Below are 14,270 nucleotides of genomic sequence, written 5' to 3' on the forward strand. Positions count from 1 at the left end.
CTGTCGGTACCTGTCCGCTGCCTCAGGAGTTCTATGAGCCAAAAGAACCCGATAGGACTCCTTCTTCAGCTTGACGGCATCCCTCACCGCCGGTGTCCACCAACGGGTTCTAGGATTACCGCCACGACAAGCACCAACTACCTTGCGGCCACAGCTCCAATCAGCGGCCTCGACAATAGAGGCGCGGAACATGGTCCATTCGGACTCAATGTCCAGCACCTCCCTCGTGACATGTTCAAAGTTCTTCCGGAGGTGGGAATTGAAACTCTCTCTGACAGGAGACTCTGCCAGACGTTCCCAGCAAACCCTCACAATGCGTTTGGGCCTGCCAGGTCTGTCCGGCATCCTCCCCCACCATCGCAGCCAACTCACCACCAGGTGGTGATCGGTAGAAAGCTCCGCCCCTCTCTTCACCCGAGTGTCCAAAACATGAGGCCGCAAATCCGATGACACAACTACAAAGTCGATCATGGAACTGCGGCCTAGGGTGTCCTGGTGCCAAGTGCACATATGGACACCCTTATGTTTGAACATGGTGTTCGTTATGGACAATCTGTGACGGGCACAAAAGTCCAATAACAAAACACCGCTCGGGTTCAGATCCGGGCAGCCATTCTTCCCAATCACGCCTCTCCAGGTTTCACTGTCGCTGCCAACATGAGCATTGAAGTCCCCCAGTAGAACGAGGGAATCACCCGGGGGAGCACTCTCAAGTACTCCCTCGAGTGAATCCAAAAAGGGTGGGTACTCTGAGCTGCGGTTTGGCGCGTAAGTGCAAACCACAGTCAGGACCTGTTCCCCCACCCGAAGGCGGAGGGAAGCTACCCTCTCGTCCACCGGGTTGAACTCCAACGTACAGGCTCTGAGCCGGGGGGAAACAAGAATTGCCACCCCAGCCCGTCGCCTCTCACTGCCGGCAAAGCCAGAGTGGAAGAGAGTCCAGCCCCTCTCGAGAGAACTGGTTCCAGAGCCCTTGCTGTGCGTCGAAGTGAGTCCGACTATATCTAGTCGGAACTTCTCCACCTCGGGCACTAGCTCAGGCTCCTTCCCCCCCAGCGAGGTGACGTTCCACGTCCCAAGAGCTAGCTTCTGTAGCCGAGGATCGGACCGCCAAGAGCCCTGCCCTCGGCTGCCGCCCAGCTCTGGGTGGTGAGCCCATTGGAGGGGGGGACCCACGTTGCCTCTTCGGGCTGTGCCCGGCCGGGCCCCATGGGGACAGGCCCGGCCACCAGGCGCTCGCCATCGTGCCCCACCTCCGGGCCTGGCTCCAGAGGGGGGCCCCGGTGACCCGCGTCCAGGCAAGGGAAATCTGGGTTCCTTAATCGTTTTCTTCATAGAGGTCTTCGAGCTGCTCTTTGTCTGATCCCTCACCTAGGACCAGTTTGTCTTGGGAGACCCTACCAGGGGGCATCAAGCCCCCGGACAACATAGCTCCTAGGATCATTGGGACACGCAAACTCCTCTACCACGTTAAGGTGGCAGCTCAGAGAGGAGTGAATATTATATATAGATATATATTATATATTGTAACATTGTTCTAACTACCTTTCTGTTAAAATGTAATAAGCACTTATCCTTCTGTTGATTCAATTATTTACATTAATTTTGGGCAATACTACATATGTGGGTATCGAGCCAATACCTAGTAGTTACAGGGGCAGTATTGGTAATACCAATGTTCAGATCAATAAATATCCAAATAACAACAAATACTACTATTGCCCCTTACTTCCTGAGTTTGTAAACAATAACAAAATGACAAAAAACTATTTTGCGATAACAAAATACTTCAATCTAATCCAGTGTTTTTCAACCACTGTGCCGTGGCACACAGGTGTGCCGTGAGCTACAGTCTGGTGTGCCATGGGAGATTATGTCATTTCACCTATTTGGGTTAAAAATATAGTGCCGTTGTTGCCTAGAGCTCGGCTGAGTAACTGTGTAATACTCTTCCATATCAGTAGGTGGCAGCAGGTAGCTTATCGCTTTTTAAATGTCGTAAACCAAAAATAAACAAAAGGTGAGAGCCCCTAAGAAAAGACATTGAATCTTAAGGAAGGCTTTGGAAAACAAAACTAAAACTGAACTGGCTACAAAGTAAACAAAAACAGAATGCTGGACGACAGCAAAGACTTACTGTGGAGCAAGACAATGTACATCCGAACATGACATGACAATCAACAATGTCCCCACAAAGAAGGAAAAAAACAACTGAAATATTCTTGATTGCTAAAACAAAGTAGATGCGGGGAATATCGCTCAAAGGAAGACATGAAACTGCTACAGGAAAATACCAAAAAAAGAGAAAAAGCCACCAAAATAGGAGCACAAGACAAGAAATAAAACACTACACACAGGAAAACAGCAAAAAAGTCAAATAAGTCAGGGTGTGATGTGACAGGTGGTGACAGTACACCTACTTTGAGACAAGAGCTATAGTGATGCATGCTTGGTTATGGTTTAAAGTCATATCCAAGTGACTTTTTACTGTCAACTGAATTTCGTTTTTTAATGATTTCTGCTAGTGGTGTGCCTCCGCATTTTTTCAACGCAAAAAATGTGCCTGATCTAATCAACCATATACTGATAGTTTACTTGGAAGGTTACTGTTTATACTTGTATTGATTGGCCAACTCTTGTTAATGTACAACATTTAGAATCCTCCTACAGACTGTAGTGTAGCATGTGAAGATATTTCTTGTCCTCCAGTCATGATACTTTTACAAAACGTACTTTATTTGCCGCCAAGGAGGCGAGATTGGGTAATATAAAAGCTGCACTGTGGAGGGATGTTAGCCGCTTGTTCTCTTGCGGGGACACATGCATTAAAGACGCATTTGTTCTCTTGTTACTGTCAAATTTGCGGGACAAAGCTAAACTATGTCATCAACATGCATTACCATGATATAATATTAGTATTAAAGCTCTATCATCCGACAAACTTATATTATTCATATTATATATCCTCATTATCGCACAACCCTATATGCTAATGCTAGCCAATTGCTAGCATTCTACCATTAGAATGTTAGCGGTTTTTTTTGCTAATTTTGTTGGTATACAGCATACTTGCCAACCCTCCCGAAAATTCAGTGCCTCTCCCGAAAAGCTCCCGGAACAAATATTCTCCAGAAAATATCCCGATTTTCAGCCGGACAACAATGTTGGGGCCGTGCCATAAAGGCACTGCCTTTAGCGTCGTCTCTCACCTGAAAAGGAGACTATTATATATGTCTCCGTTATCCATAGGTTTATCTATAACCCGTAAGGTAGGCAGGCACGGAGCTATTTCTCAGCGTGTGTTTATTCCAGCCGGCACGTTAATACTGTAGCGGCTGGCTACGGGGTGTTAGCCAATGACTTTGGCTGGGGGGCGGGACTTCCGGGAGAGATAGGGAAGTGACGTTGTTAATAGGAAGTGGGTGTTCGATGGTGTTTTGCCGGGAAAAGGGATAGACACACATTGGAGCTGTTGTGTGGTTGAATTACATCTTGTGCAATAAAGATAAGACAAACAAAGAAGTCATATGAGCCTACATTCCTGGGATTATTACAATACACTGACACGGATTCAGAGATCGCTCGCCAGTACTCAAATGGCAGAACAAAAGCTACTCAAATAGTGAAAAGTAAGTGTTATTTTTTTTTTTAAGTAAGCAGCAAGTACAGTTCAGTTAGTAGAACAACTGTGTTTTCATTACTGTTTACTGTACTATATATAAATATATATATATATATATATATATATATATATATATATATATCTATATATATATGTATATATATATATATATATGTGTGTATATATATATATGTATATATATATATTTATATATATATATATATATATATATATATATATGTATGTATATATATATATATATATATATATATATATATATGTATATATATATATATATATATTTATATATATATATATATGTATATATATATATATATATATTTAAATATATATATATATGTATATATACTGTATATATATTTATATATATATATGTATATATATATATATATATATATATATATATATATATTTAAATATATGTATATATATATATATATATATATATTTAAATATATATATATATACTGTATATATATATGTATATATATATATATATATATATATATTTATATATATATATATATGTATGTATATATATATATATTTAAATATATATATATATATATATTTAAATATATATATATATATATATATATATTTATTTATATATATATATATATATATATATATATATATATATATATATATATATATATATATATATATATATATATATATTTATTTATATATATCGGTTTCATAATACACCTCACGGTGCAACCTGGACACATCATCAGTGATTCTCCCGGGGTCATAAGGTGTTTCGGGTCTTAATCAAACACCCTCTCTTGTGCGACCCAGCCGAGGGTGATCAGTCCCTCGACTTGTGTCCAGGTAGCGCTTCACGCCACGCGTCCCCCCTCCGACGGTGGTGCTTGGAGGTTCCAGGCACTGTGGGGAGTGTCCGGGCCTAGGTCCTCCTCCGTCTCATCAGGGCCGTACAAGGTACTGGCCCTGTGCGTTGCACCACGGGTTTCCTCAGGCAGCCTATCTTGGTCTTATGTGTCTTCAGGGTTTTTCGCAGCGTTATTTGGGTGCTCCCTTGCGGGAGCTGCAGCTTGGGATGCTACCCCTCCCTGCCCCGGTTGCCGTCTTTCCGGGCTGTCAACTGTCTCTCCAGTTGTCACCACTCTTTCGGGGTTGTCATCCAGCCTCTTCCTGGAAGTCAATGGCGATGCCATACTGGATCGGTTTCATAATACACCTCACGGTGCAACCTGGACACATCATCAGTGATTCTTATATATATATATATATATATAAGAAATACTTTAATTTCAGTGAATTCTTGCTATAAATATACTCCTCCCCCTTAACCCCGCCCCCTGGCCCCGCCCACCCCCCAACCCCTCCAAGGTCTCAAGGTTGGCAAGTATGGTATACAGTGGAACCTCGATTTACAAATTCCCTCGTTATGTAAACTTTTTGATTTACAAACTATTAAATCAAGCCAAGTATGCTTGCGTGCGAAGCATGTCTTTGTGTACGAAGGCTTGATTGCGGCACCTGCAGGCAAGAAAGCAGGGCGAAAAATTGTCGCGGAGGCCGAGCCATTCACCAAATTGACTGCACAGGAAGAGTCACGTCTCAACACTTCAACATGTGCGCCTTTTCTGATTTCTTTCACCTTTTGACAAAAAAAGGGTCCCAATATAACTCAACAGACCAGCGTGGAAAGAAGGAGCGAATCGCGGTGGAGTAAAAAAACAACAAAAAAACAACTATTTGCGAGGAGTACCGTATCTTCCGAACCATAGGGCGCGCAGGATTATAAGGCGCACCGCCGATGAATGGTCTATTTTCGATCTTTTTCATATATGAGGCGCACCGGATTATAGGGCGCATTAAAGGAGTCATATTATTATTAATTTTTTTCTGAATGTGAAACACTTCCTTGTGGTCTACATAACATGTAATGGTGGTTCTTTGCTCAAAATGTTGCATAGATTATGTTTTACAGATCATCTTCAAACCGCTTTCTGACAGTCGCTTCAGGATGCGCCATTTTGTGGGCGGTTTTATTTACGTGGCTCACTTTCGACAGCGTCTTCTCCCCGTCATCTTTGTTGTAGCGTGCAAGGACGGGAGTGGAAGAAGTGTCAAAAGATGGCGCTAACTGTTTTAAGGACATTCAGACTTTACTAAAATCAATAACGGAGCAGCATCTCCTCATCCGCCGGAAATGTGTCCCATGAAAAACCGTCCGACCGGAACTCTAATAACTAAAGTTCCTTGGGTGAATAATGTAAACTCACTATACCGGTATGTTTTAGCGCTTTCATGGCAAGTTTACTGGCAGATATAAGTTAGAACTTTACACTACTTTATATTAGAAATGGCAACAGCAGAGGGTGAATGTTCCATAACAAGAAGATAGAGAAAAAGAAGAAGCTTATTGACTAAGGTGTCGGCACGGACTACAAAGGCGGATGCGCAAAAATTTTCAGGACTTATACAGATACCAAATACAGATCAGCAGGTACCAGAAGGTAAGAAAAGTTATTTTTGCATAATTTTGCAAGACAAAACGCCAGATAATGTCTGCTAATGGGTGCCATTTTGTGGTTCTTATACACACACCATAATAATACTCGTATGTTGAAGCAGAGTACGTCTGACTAAGGTAGCCGTAAAGCTCCCACAATCCATCAAGCGGTGTGGCTGAATTGCTTACCAAAGTCGTACTAAAACATTTTAACATATTTTTGAGTGCCGTGTGTAATGTTCTATATTCTCAATGGAACATTTGAAGTTTTGGTGTTGTTTACTGGCCTCATATTGCAGTCTACACATATTTCTTATGTTTGACTGCCATCTACTGGTCACACTTATTACACCATGTACAAAAAAAATTGCTTTGAGGTCGGTAAGCACAACCAAAAGTATTCCGTACATTAGGCGCACCGGGTTATAAGGTTATAAGTGCGCCATGTAGTCCGAAATTGACAGTACTGGTATGACTGCGTATCAAACAGACTCCCAGCAAAGAGAGTCAGGACTTGAAGGAACTGAGAGCTGATTGCTGAGTCTTAGCCTTGGATAATGACCGTGATGCTTGAAGTTTAGGATTGCCTATACAAGCTTCATTCTATTAAAAAGATGGCAGATTGTTATGTTTCTCTAGAAAAAAAGGTAAACTAACCTGCTATAGGTGTACAGGTAGGGCTGGCGGACGGCCTGCAGAGGTGCCCAGATGATGAAGCCCAGCAGAGCGAAAGGCAGCGAGGTGAGGAGGAGGAGCAAGTAAAGTGGCGCCATGAACAACACGCAGAGAGTCAGGAGGGAACACGGATCCCGAGAGCGCCGGCGTTTCTCCAGCGAGGTCGCCACGCAGGAGGCCAGAAGCTGATCCAGGAGCCAGTAGCAGGGGAACACCAGGCTCCATGACAAGCCGTCCAGGAAGCACAGACAGGAAGTGGAATAAGGGGTAATGTGGAGGACCATGTCGCTGTGTTACTTTTTCTACTTCTCTGTCACCTTCTTGTCATGGACTCACAATAGACCTCGCTACACAAATGCAAACCAAAAACATGAAGCTTTGAGGGGAAAACGCAGACCCTAGCCTAAGGTAAGAACTACACTACATGCTTTGGATGCTTGGTGTGTTTCCTTTAGAGTTCACTTGGTCCAGTCTTTGGGCCAGAAGTAGCCATGATGGAAGCCTTCGCCGTGATGATGGAGTGACTCTGACCTCAGCAGGAAGATATCTGACATCACTCTTTCTTCAGCACCTACAAATCCACCACAGAGAAAAACAATCAATGACTTTGATCTGGTAGCTACATACTGTAAATTGTACTGCAGGTAAATACAAGACCAGTACTGGCAATACCCATACCTATTACTTGCACATTGTCAATATTTGTATTGTTTTGTGATCGACACTCTTATTTAAGAATAATTGGACAACATACACTCCTAATCAAAATTTTAAGACCAGTTGAAAAACAGCAAGAATTACACATTTTCACGTTTGGAACTTCAAAAGGTTCTAAGCAAAGCTTCAAAATGCAAAAAGAAGAAATGGGAGTGAGAGAAATTTAATTGCGCAATTTAAGTCGAGATTTTTTTCTAAGGGTCAAAAAGTCTGGACTTTTTCTAAGTGTCAAAAAGTCAAGATTTTTTTTAAGTGTCACCTAGTCTGGATTTTCCCCCCAAGTTTCAAAAAGTCTGGATTCTTTCTAAATGTCGAAAAGTCTGTTTTTTTTCAAAGTGTCAAAAAAATCGGGATTTTTTCAAAGTGTCAAAAAGTATTTTTTTTTTCTAAGTGTCAAAATGTTTTTTTCTTTTCCAAGTGTCAAAAAGTCTGGATTTTTTCCAAGTGTCAAAAAGTATATATTTTTTCTAAGTGTCAAAATGTTTTTTTTTTTTCTAAGTGTCAAAAAGTCTGGATTTTTTCCAAATGTCAAAAACTATTTTGTTTTTCTAAGTGTCAAAAAGTCGGGATTGTTCCTAAGTGTCACAAAGTTGGGTTTTTTCCCCAAGTGTCAAAAAGTATTTTTTTTTCCAAGTGTCAAATAGTCTGGATTTTTTCTAAGTGTCAAAAAGTCAGTTTTTTTTCTAAGTGTCCAAAAGTCTGTTTTTTATGAAGGTGTCCAAAAGTCTGTTTTTTTTAAGTGTCAAAAAGTAGGGATTTTTTCAAAGTGTCACAAAGTCAGGACTATTTCTATGTTTCTAAAAGTCGGAATTTGTTCCAAGTGTCAAAAAGTCAGGATTTTTTCTAAGTGTCAACATGTCAGGATTTTTTTAAGTGAAGTGAAGTGAATTACATTTATATAGCGCTTTTTCTCAAGTGACTCAAAGCGCTTTACATTGTGAAACCCAATATCTAAGTTACATTTAAACCAGTGTGGGTGACACTGGGAGCAGGTGGGTAAAGTGTCTTGCCCAAGGACGGCAGTGACTAGGATGGCGGAAGCGGGGATCGAACCTGCAACCCTCAAGTTGCTGGCACGGCCGCTCTACCAACCGAGCTATACCGCCCCACAAGTGTCACAAAGTCGGGATTTTTTCTAAATTTAAAAAAATCTGGATTTTTTTTCTAAATGTAAAAAAATTTGGATTTTTTTCTAAGTGTCTAAGTATGTTTCAAAAAGTTTGGATTTTTTCTAAATGTCAAAAAGTCTGGATTTTTTCAGTGTCAAAAAGTCTGGATTTTTTTCCGTGACTTATTTTTAGGGTGAGTGAGACTAAATTAATTGCGCAATTTATTGCAAACAAGCATTAAAGTGAAGTATGATATTCATCAGTTGATTAGAAGTTCAAGACCACAACCTTTAGAAGGTAAAATCTTGACAAAAATTGGTATTGAATGTGATTCATACTGTCATGTCAAAGACAAAATCAGTTTCTCTCTTTGAAGGCAGTCGGATTGTTGAGCTGCATAAGCGAGGCCTCTCCCAGCACACCATTGCTGCTGAAGCTGGACGCTTAAGACATCTTTTGCAACTTTTTCAAAGATCCTGTGGGATATGGAACAAAAAAATGAGCTCCGGGACCTGAGTGGCTGACCGGTAAGACACGGGATGATTGTGCGGCAAAATAAATATAGTTACTGGTGTCGAGAGCAGACCTATAACCAAAGAATGGGAGTGCATGTTCTTTGCAACATGCGACATGCTGCTGTCACAAATGATCTTTGTGCAATATTCCCTCTCTTGCTCCTCGCTCGCCCCTTATCCACACATGCTTTAGTGGCAGAGGTCATTATAACACCACACCGACAACGAGGGTACGGATAAGGCGTAGTCACATGACAACCATTCCAAAATGTTTCCTTTACGTCACTGAAGGATGTGGTGAGACAAAACGTTTTAACACGTTTTTATAGTCTTCTGGTTAGTTTGTTTTTATTTGACCTTTTTTAAGTTTCTTTTACCTTCTTTAAGCATTTTTTTAAATAGCGTTTTTAGCTTCTTTTTATATCTTTTTTTTACCTTCTGTTTAGCTTCTTATTACCTTCTATGTATCTTCTTTGACCTTTTATTTACCTTCTTTCTCACATTCTTACCTTCTATTTACTTTCTTACTCTCTAATTTACTTTAATTAGTGTTGGCCCTGCGATGAGGTGGCGACTTGTCCAGGGTGTACCCCGCCTTCCGCCCGATTGTAGCTGAGATAGGCTCCAGCGCCCCCCGCGACCCCAAAGGGAATAAGCGGTAGAAAATGGATGGATGGATAGTCGCCACCTCATCACAGGGCCAACACAGATAGACAGACAACATTCACACTCACATTCACACACTAGGGCCAATTTAGTGTTGCCAATCAACCTATCCCCAGGTGCATGTCTTTGGAGGTGGGAGGAAGCCGGAGTACCTGGAGGGAACCCACGTAGGGGAGAATTTGCAAACTCCACACAGAAAGACCCCGAAACCCGGGGATTAAACCCAGGACCTTCTTACATTGAGGCACCAGCACTAACCCCTGTTCCACCATGTTGCTCTCTTTTACCTTCATTTACCTGCTAAATAGCTTACATTTAAAGGCCTACTGAAACCCACTACTACCGACCACGCAGTCTGATAGTTTATATATCAATGATGAAATCTTAACATTGCAACACATGCCAATACGGCCGGGTTAACTTACTAAAGTGCAATTTTAAATTTTGCGCAAAATATCCTGCTGAAAACGTCTCGGTATGATGACGCCGGCACGTGACGTCACGGATTGTAGAGGACATTTTGGGACAGCATGGTGGCCAGCTATTAAGTCGTCTGTTTTCATCGCAAAATTCCACAGTATTCTGGACATCAGTGTTGGTGAATCTTTTGCAATTTGTTCAATGAACAATGGAGACAGCAAAGAAGAAAGCTGTAGGTGGGAAGCGGTGTATTGCTGGCGGCTGCAGCAACACAAACACGGCCGGTGTTTCATTGTTTACATTCTCGAAAGATGACAGTCAAGCTTTACCATTGGCCTGTGGAGAACTGGCACAACAGAGACTCTTACCAGGAGGACTTTGAGTTGGATGCGCAGACGCGGTACCGTGAGTACACATGCAGCTGCGGCTTCCAAACATTTGATCGCTTGCCCGTACGTGTGTGCTGCTATGTGCATGTCACGTACGTAACTTTGGGGACTTTGGGGAAATATATGTGCTGTATGAACTTTGGGGAGGTGAACGGTACTTTGGGCTGTGGGATTGAGTGTGTTGTGCAGGTGTTTGAGTTGTATTGGCGGGTTATATGGACGGGAGGGGGGAGGTGTTTGTTATGCGGGATTAATTTGTGGCATATTAAATATAAGCCTGGTTGTGTTGTGGCTAATAGAGTATATATATGTCTTGTGTTTATTTACTGTTTTAGTCATTCCCAGCTGAATATCAGGTCCCACCCGCCTCTCACAGCATCTTCCCTATCTGAATCGCTCCCACTGCCCTCTAGTCCTTCACTCTCACTTTCCTCATTCACAAACTTTCATCCTCGCTCAAATTAATGGGGAAATCGTCGCTTTCTCGGTCGGAATCACTCTCGCTGCTGGTGGTCATGATTGTAAACAATGTGCAGATGTGAGGAGCTCCACAGCCTGTGACGTCACGCTACTCGTCTGCTACTTCCGGTACAGGCAAGGCTTTTTTATCAGCGACCAAAAGTTGCGAACTTTATCATCGATGTTCTCTACTAAATCCTTTCAGCAAAAATATATGGCAATATCGCGAAATGATCAAGCATGACATATAGAATGGACCTGCTATCCTCGTTTAAATAAGAAAATCGCATTTCAGTAGGCCTTTAACTTTTATTACCCCTTTACCTTCTTTTTACCTTCTGTTTATTTACATCACTTCCTAAAAGACACAGAGAAAAAAAGCTATGCTTTTTTTTTTTTTTTGAGAATTGTGAAGTTTTCCTGACCACAGCCACAGGAGAGCTTGCTGACATCTTCAAACTATACTCTTGGTCAGGTGAGAGTCACAGATTCGCTGAAAAAGTGATTTTGAAGAACTGTTAAGACTAAATCCAGCGGCCCCTTCCGCAATTCAACCAAATGCCACACGGAGTTTGAGCGGCGAGAGTTTGATGTAGCGAGAGTGATCTCAGTCACAGTTTTTTCCATTGGCTTACACACCATTCTACTAACCGTGTGTCTTTTTTCAAAAGATATACACACTTTTCCAAACACCACATTCAATTTTCTTAATTCCTAGATTATTTGCAAAATGACACACTTCGGTCAAAATAAAGCAAGCATTTGTAAAAATGCAGTTTTATTGACATCTGACTCACACAGACTTCAAATCATAAGACACTATTGGAGTGAGTTACCCAGAACAGTGATAAATACAAAACACATATGTAAAAAGCCCCTATTTTACTATAAGAAATCACATGTTTGGGGCATTTTGCCCGACCTTTTTAGCATATGTGATGAATGATTACTGTAACTTGACAAAATATATTGGCAAATCCATAGCAATCATCATTGTTTACTTTGAAGTGGGCCTATACTTAATGACCTAAAGAGAAAGTAAACCTATTCTGTAATCTTTTCAAGAACTGCTCAACAATGATGCTGCAAACTGAAAATATGTATTTTTACCAGGTAAAGTAACATATCACAGTAGTCAACAATGTCAAGCAGTACAAATTTAAATCTGATACAAATAAAAAGGTTTGAAAAAAAATCTGGAGATAAATAAAAATTACAGCATAGATCAGGGGTGTCAAACGTACGGCCCGAGGGCCGGATCAGGCCCGCAAACAGGTTTTTATCCGGCCCGCAGGATGAGTTTGCTAAGTACAAAAATTAGCCAAAACGTTTGAATGAAAGAAACTGCTGTTCTAAATGTGTCCACTAGATGTCGCAATAGCAATTCTTTGTATCTTAGTAGATGATGCTACATATGTAAACAAAATAAACCACATGATGTTGCACCAGTTGAGTAAAATGATCAAACTACATAAATTACATACTGTAATTTGATTTTGATATTATTTTTCTATCTTGATAGATTGAAAATTAACACCAATGAGTTGACTGATGAACATTATCACATCATTTATTCAGAAAATATAAATAAGGACAAAAAGATAGAATACTATTAACCACAACATGTAAGTGTAAAAGAAAAGCCAACAACATTATGATTTGTACATTTTCAAAATGTGCTTGTTCTATTTTTAAACAAAGAAAACAATCTGAAGTCATCTTTATTTTTAAGTTATCGTGCCGTGATTTTACCAGGCCCACTTGAGAGTAGATTTTTCTCCATGTGGCCCCCGATCTAAAATGAGTTTGACACCCCTGACATAGAGTATAGGCTACATGTGCAGACTTAGGCAACAGCAACTCTATGAAAGAACATACTCAAAAGCCTCAGTTACTGATTCTAATCTTCACCTGCCCATCTAGCTGGATCAGGCCATGGTATCTCATCCACATCACATGTGCAAGATATGAAGGTGTGTGTAAAGCATTGTGTGTAATATTTCGCAAAAACTGTGAAGCAGAGTCTATGCCTAATATTAGGCAAATCTGCACAGTGGTTTTGCTTACTGTGTGTAGACTTTGTTAACTGTGTGAAAATTTAAAATTGAGTGAGTAAGCAATTGGAAAAAACTGTAACGGGCTGAGACCTCCAGTTGATCTCTGATTGGCCCAATTTACAAATTTGTTGAAATATACAAGTTAAAAGTGCCGCAAGTCACTAAAGAGGCAACCGCCGTTAGAGAGCTTCTAAAACTATGATGTGAAAAGCTAGAAGAAAAATCTCAAATCCCGGTACCTGCGGTCTCAATTGGAACAAATTAGTCTCTGCATGCAGGACACGAAGGCCAGCAAGACACATACAAACCCCGTTTCCATATGAGTTGGGAAATTGTGTTAGATGTAAATATAAATGGAATACAATGATTTGCAAATCATTTTCAACCCATATTCAGTTGAATATGCTACAAAGACAACATATTTGATGTTCAAAATGATAAACATTTTTTTTTGTACAAATAATCATTAACTTTAGAATTTGATGCCAGCAACACGTGACAACAAAGTTGGGAAAGGTGGCAATAAATACTGATAGAGTTGAGGAATGCTCATCAAACACTTATTTGGAACATCCCACAGGTGAACAGGCAAATTGGGAACAGGTGGGTGCCATGATTGGGTATAAAAGTAGATTTCATGAAATGCTCAGTCATTCACAAACAAGGATGGGGCGAGGGTCACCACTTTGTCAACAAATGCATGAGCAAATTGTTGAACAGTTTAAGAAAAACCTTTCTCAACCAACTATTGCAAGGAATTAAGGGATTTCACCATCTACGGTTCGTAATATCATTAAAGGGTTCAGAGAATCTGGAGAAATCCCTGCACGTAAGCAGCTAAGCCCGTGACCTTCGATCCCCCAGGCTGTACTGCATCAACAAGCGACATCAGTGTGTAAAGGATATCACCACATGGGCTCAGGAACACTTCAGAAACCCACTGTCAGTAACTACAGTTGGTCGCTACATCTGTAAGTACAATTTAAAACTCTCTTATGCAAGGCGAAAACCGTTTATCAACAACACCTAGAAACGCCGTCGGCTTCGCTTGGCCTGAGCTCATCTAAAATGGACTGATACAAAGTGGAAAAGTGTTCTGTGGTCTGACGAGTCCACATTTCAAATGGTTTTT

The 14,270-nt window shown here is 40.9% G+C and overlaps 1 protein-coding gene across 2 annotated transcripts in view; it reads right to left on the reverse strand.

Moving 5' to 3' along the window:
- Nucleotides 1-14,270, reverse strand: part of smpd3 (sphingomyelin phosphodiesterase 3) — a 105,696-nt gene that overhangs the window by 56,011 nt on the left and 35,415 nt on the right. Inside the window, exon 2 of one of the 2 annotated variants that reach the window (XM_061928046.1) lies at nt 6,789-7,377. In XM_061928046.1, the coding sequence (XP_061784030.1) occupies nt 6,789-7,090 (302 nt within the window). In that variant the 5' untranslated portion in view covers nt 7,091-7,377. Of the gene's footprint in view, nt 1-3,209; nt 3,310-6,788; nt 7,378-14,270 lie in introns of those variants that run through there. The other variant, XM_061928047.1, reaches the window with a different exon arrangement.

Source organism: Nerophis lumbriciformis, linkage group LG35, assembly GCF_033978685.3.
Source record: "Nerophis lumbriciformis linkage group LG35, RoL_Nlum_v2.1, whole genome shotgun sequence".
NCBI lineage: Eukaryota > Metazoa > Chordata > Actinopteri > Syngnathiformes > Syngnathidae > Nerophis > Nerophis lumbriciformis.